This window comes from Microtus ochrogaster, chromosome 4, assembly GCF_000317375.1.
Source record: "Microtus ochrogaster isolate Prairie Vole_2 chromosome 4, MicOch1.0, whole genome shotgun sequence".
Classification (NCBI taxonomy): Eukaryota; Metazoa; Chordata; class Mammalia; order Rodentia; family Cricetidae; genus Microtus; species Microtus ochrogaster.
Window position 1 is genome coordinate 44,203,909 of NC_022011.1, and position 5,323 is coordinate 44,209,231.

Consider the following 5,323-nt stretch of genomic DNA (forward strand, 5'->3'; position numbering starts at 1 on the left):
AGTGCTGGGATTAAAGGCGTGCGCCACCACCGCCCGGCCCAAGTACTGGGATTAAAGGTGTGTGCCACCACCACAGGGCGTGCATACACATTTTCAAAAGCAGAAAATAAGCCGGGTAGTGGTGGCACATGCTTTTAATCCCAGCAATATGGAGGCAGAGGTAGGTAGCTCTCTTGAGTTCAAGGCCAAGGCTACAACAGAGAAACCCTATTTGGGGATGGGGGGGGGAGATGGCTGGACTGTCATGTGACCTTCCAGACACATAGCTGTGGGTGCAGCAAGGGTCTCCCAATCTGTAGCTCCCCAGCTTGACTCTTGCTATAGGTGAAGCCCCGCATGGTGATATCCCTGTCAGACAGCTACGTGGACCAGACCTCCTCGGGCTCAGTCTTCAGCAGTAAGTCCTTGAAGCTCCTGCTCAGTCTAATAGACCAAAGCAGCAGAGAGGTCAGAGGTCAAGTGCTGAAGCTTGGGTTATGCCCTGGACAGCTCTGACCCTGTACGGTGACTCTTCAGTTAGAAGCAGCAGTGTAAGGACTCAGTGGGATGGGCACAGGGCAGGGACCGGTTACCCTTAGGCCAACTTCCCCTTTCTCCCTCCAAAACCTGCCTCTTTTCCTCTCTGCTCCTTAGTGTGTCCCTGAACTGAGCCACACACCTCATGTATACCCAACAGGTTTTGACTCTCAATTTTCCTATCACCAGCTAAGAAGGGATGAAAGGGCAAAGCAAAAAAGCCGCTCCCCACGAGCCCTGGTGTGAGGTGGTAGCAACGGAAAGGGTGTCCCCACTGCTCCTTGGTGCAGGGTGGTAGAATTAGTCCCCTTTATTCCATTTGGTTATCCTCTCCAAACCGCTCTGTGATGCTCCAAGTGCCCGGACACAGGCTTGCGCCTAACAACTGGTAATGGGTAAGTGGCCCAGTCCTTGTCCAAGTCAGCGAGGGGAACAGCCAGCCAAGCACACGGGACTGGAGCTCAGAGGGCAGGGGTGTGATTAGACCTTTCAAGAGCTCAAGGCAGACCTCAAGGAGCTGAAGGAAGGGCAGGAGGTAGCTATGTATAAGCAGGGGCGGGGATGGGCAGGGTACTGCTGGGTCAGAGTTCGGAGTCTGGTGGGAGAACGGCTGGGTAGATCAGCAGTGTGCAGGCAGCTGCTCACCCTGTGCACAGCCCAGGCACAGGGAGGAGGTGGGAGGCTCCAGCTATGGCCTGGAGGTGGCCTGGAAGTCCCTTTTCCCGGAGCTGTCTGGAAAGGCAGGCAGGCCTGACAGCTGCTCTCCACTCTTTGCCAGTCCTGAGCCTGAGCACCTCGGGGATGGACGTATCAGACAGTCAGTATAGGAGCACTTCCAACACAGCTGTGATGTCTGGACACTCAAGGCCTCAGTCCTCAGACCCCAGGAAGAACAGGGAGAAACTAGGCCTGAGCAGGGCCCCCAAGGTCACCCAGGCCTCTGAGAACCCAGACCAGAACTTGCGTGAGACCACACCTGCCTATGGCCAAAGACGCCACTCCAGCAAGGCAGAAGCCACGCAAAGCCCAGGAAGACAACGCCCCAGCCAGAAATCCAGAATGACAGAAGCCACCGTGGGTCCAAAGCCTAGAAAGAACAGGCCTGCCCTGACCCCGAAGCAGAGGCTCAGAAGAGCCAAGGCTGTTCGTGCCCAGAGCTGGAAACCCAGGTCCCAGGTCCACAGCAAGAAGTCAACAAAGACTTCCAGCGAGACTGTTTCCCATGGCAGAAGCAGTAGTAGTTCCAGTGAGACCCAGGGCCAGAGTCCAGGGCCCAGCAGTTCTGAGGACACCTCAAGCTCCAGTGAGAGCACAACATCAAGCTCCAGCAAGACCAACCCCTTCCCGGAGCCAAGTCTGCAGCTCTGCAAAGCCCAGGATCCCCAGGACAGGAACCTGAACTCCAGCAAGGCGGAGCTTTCACCCACCCCTAGCCAATCTACTGCCCCCTGAACGGGCCAATGAGAAGGCCTTGCTGAAGGGAGGGCAGATTTTCTCAACACCCTAGCTTTCAGAAAAGCTGCCTCCTCCAAGGGCAACAAGAAACCCTCGTCAATGTTCCGATCCCATGGCTATGTTTATTAACCCTGTTCTCTTGTATAAAATTAAAAACTGAAGTCCAGGCCCAGGTGGCAGCTCGAGCCCTCCATTTGGTCCAACTGTGAGGTTCCAGTCCGGCCTTGCTGGATTTCCAGGTCCAGCCACAGGCTGAGATCTCGTGTGGAACCCGGCTGGCAAGGTGTGCAGGTAAAAGCCGTGGATGGAAGCAGCCACAAGCCGTCATCCCTGAGGTATGTTTCACATTGAGAAGGCTCAGGCTGCAGGGCAGTGGCAAGGCTATGAGGTTCTGGGGTGCCCAGGAGTTTCCTGGTGAAGATGCCTTCTAGGCCTTTCTTCCTCAGCCTGGCCAACACCCTTCTTCATCTTAATTCTGTGCTCAAGGTCCCACTTGCCAGCCGGCTTAGGAGAGAACCCCTTCAGGAGACCCAGGTCTTTCCTGTTTGTCCATCTAGACAGAGGAGGTGGTGATGCCACCTGGGTTCTCAGAGGAAAAAGGTGACTCGGGAGGCCACTGTCTTGCACCCGTTGGAGGAGAAGAGCTGTTCACCCTCCGGGAAGTAGGTGATGCTGTCCAGCACAGCCTGCACCACTTCCTCCTGGGGCTCCAGGCCCAGCTGAGCCAGTTCATTGAGGATACAGTGGCGCACGTGATGCCGCTGAAGTGGGAGGAAGGGTACCACAGCATCGATCAGGTGTTCCTCCATGTTGCCAGACCGCCAGAAGCCATCTGCAGGAAGGGCAGGTAGGCATGGAAGCCTGGTGAGCTTTTCAAGTCAGGAATTCATGCCCCATGGGGGGGGGTGCAAGCTGAGTGAGTGGGGCTGTTTCTCCGCTGCTCAGGTTAACAGCGGGTTGTGCAGAGGCCTGGGGGAACAACTATGATGCAATGGACACCACTTCAAACACTCAGGTCTAGCCCACGAGGATGTCCCAGAGCCAACTTACAGTGAGGGTTGTCCAACACAGCTCGGGAGACTGCTGGCTCCAGCTCTTGCAGGCTGATTTCTTCCCTGTCCCTGTGGCTGCGCCATGCCTCCAGGGCTACCTGGTTGATCTGCTCGCCACCAGTGTTGCTAAAATCACAAGCACCAGGCTGAAACTCATTGAGGGTTAGAGGTGACACCTAACATGACTCAGTAAGCAGTGGCCCGTGTCCTCCTCCTCCCAGTTCCTATGACAACCAAGTCTCTGTAGCACGCATGTGCCATGTACTTTGCAATTCGCAGACCAAATGGGAGGTGGGGTTGACACAGTGTCTGGCTACTGAAGCCATCCTCCTGACTGGGTCCAGAATGCTGGGTTACAAGTGTGCACCATCCCACTTAGGCTACTGCGTCCTTTGGTCTATGTATTTCCCCTTTAAGTAGCTTTCCCCAAGGGGCCAGTGGGGCATTAGCACTGATCGAGCTTCTGAAGCAGAGGGCGGTGCTCAAAGAGGCTCAGCAGTTTGGTCTAAGAGTCATGGCTTGGGGACAGGGCCACTGGTCCTTTTCTCCCAGGCCTGTGTCCTCTCAGCTCCCAAGAGGGATGGCCAGGCAAGGGTTCTGCACAGCAGCAGGGACCTAAAAGTCTGAGGGAAGTCAGCCACCTCTGATGACAGTCACCAGGGACAGTGTAAGGGGCTGGGAGCACAGGCCCAAGTTGGACAGCTGACCCTCTGACCAGTGTCCCCCCGTGCCTGCTCCCATGCTGAACCCACCTGATAAAGATGAAAATGGCTTTGCGATAGTTGGTCCCGTACACAACCCAGGAGGGGCCCAGGAAGGGCTGCAGGACCTCCATCAGGCCAGGGGGCAGCTTGTCCACCTCATCGAAGAGGAAGAGAGACCTGCCACAGGCAGTGAGGTTCCCCTGGACCCAGCTCTTGAGTTCCTTCTGTGGGGGTAGAAACAGGAGTTCCAAAGAAGTGCAAGACGCCCCCAATCCCAAACTTCTTCCCAAGCCAAGAAAAACTCCCCAGAGAGATGATCTGTTTCCAGAGAACACCAACCCCTTGAGACAGATGGTAAAAGCGTAGCCCAGAGAGGCTCCGAGACTTGTCCAAGGTCACACAGCCAATTAACAGGCGAGCAGTGCCCCAATTGTCAGTTCATGACAGCTACCGATTTGTATGACAAGGAAGCTGAACCTGCCCCACAGTGTTGACAGCTAAGATGGATCAGGAGCAGCAGTAATCAGAGCTGGCACCAAATGGGGCTAAGAGCTAAGGGGACCCAAGAATGCAGACACAGATACTCTGTACTATCTGCCCTGTGGGTCCCTATTCTCTCTTGATGCCTCCTCTCCAGTATCAGAGAGAACAAGACCCTCCTTGACACCACGGTGAGCCCTGTGTGGGCTGGAACCCTCTCCAGGTTAGGGCTGGGAAAGGGGCCCGGACACACCCACCGTACCTTGTACTGCTCGGTGTGGCTGGGATGTGGGAAGTGGATGATGGGGGAGAAGTGGTGCACGTGAGGGCTGCGGAGGCCGCCCCGGAAGAGGTACTGTGCCAGCAGGGAGCTGACGTAGGACTTGCCGGTGCCTGTCCATCCGTGCAGGGAAAGGACCAGTGGTTTGCTGGGGGCTGGGTTCTGGATAAAGGCCTTCAGCGACTTCCCCACCAGGGCCTTGGCCAGATGCTGGCCAGCCAGGTGCTGGGCCAGGTCACACTCCAGACCTAGGACCACAGATGGAATGTGTATCAAGGCAGATGGCAGGGCTGGTGACTCATGTCTATAATCTCAACACTTGGGAGGCAGAAACAGCAACAGTCCAGCTAATCAAAGGCTAGCCCGGGCTTACAGTGAGTTCCAACACGCCTTTAATCCTAGCACTTGGGAGGCAAAGGCAGGGAATCTCTGTATAGGCCAGCTTGGACTATACAATAAATTCCAAGCCAAGAAGACTTACATGGTGAGACACTGCCTCAAAAAAAAAAAAGTAAATAAAGATAGGAAGGAAGGGAGGAAGGAAGGAAAAAGAAAGGAGGGGAAGGAAAGGGAAGGGAAAAGAAAAATCAGCCGGGCATGGTGGCACAAAACCTTAATCCCAGCCCTCTGGAGGCAGAGCCAAGTGGATCTCTGTGAGTTTGAGGCCAGCCTGGTCTACAGAGTTCCAAGACAGTCAGCACTATGTAGAAAAACCCTGTCTCAAAAACAAAAAAATTGCCGGGCGATGGTGGCGCACGCCTTTAATCTCAGCACTCGGGAGGCAGAGGCAGGCGGATCTCTGTGAGTTCGAGACCAGCCTGGTCTACAGAGCTAGT

At 55.4% G+C, this 5,323-nt stretch overlaps 2 protein-coding genes across 3 annotated transcripts in view; one reads left to right on the top strand and one right to left on the bottom strand.

Moving 5' to 3' along the window:
* The window catches only part of Ttc16 (tetratricopeptide repeat domain 16), a 15,786-nt gene extending 13,800 nt beyond the window's left edge, over window positions 1-1,986 (top strand). Inside the window, exons 13-14 of the mRNA XM_005346716.2 lie at window positions 325-397; window positions 1,295-1,986. Coding sequence (XP_005346773.1) covers window positions 325-397; window positions 1,295-1,968 — 747 coding nt within the window. The 3' untranslated portion in view covers window positions 1,969-1,986. The remainder of the gene's footprint in view (window positions 1-324; window positions 398-1,294) is intronic.
* A 2-nt stretch (window positions 1,987-1,988) lies between these two features.
* Tor2a (torsin family 2 member A) overlaps window positions 1,989-5,323 on the bottom strand; it is a 4,236-nt gene continuing 901 nt past the window's right edge. Inside the window, exons 2-5 of one of the 2 annotated variants that reach the window (XM_005346036.2) lie at window positions 4,470-4,735; window positions 3,776-3,951; window positions 3,022-3,149; window positions 1,989-2,803 (exon numbers count right to left, since the gene is read on the bottom strand). In XM_005346036.2, the coding sequence (XP_005346093.2) occupies window positions 2,559-2,803; window positions 3,022-3,149; window positions 3,776-3,951; window positions 4,470-4,735 (815 nt within the window). In that variant the 3' untranslated portion in view covers window positions 1,989-2,558. Of the gene's footprint in view, window positions 2,804-3,021; window positions 3,150-3,775; window positions 3,952-4,469; window positions 4,736-5,323 lie in introns of those variants that run through there. The other variant, XM_013346072.2, reaches the window with a different exon arrangement.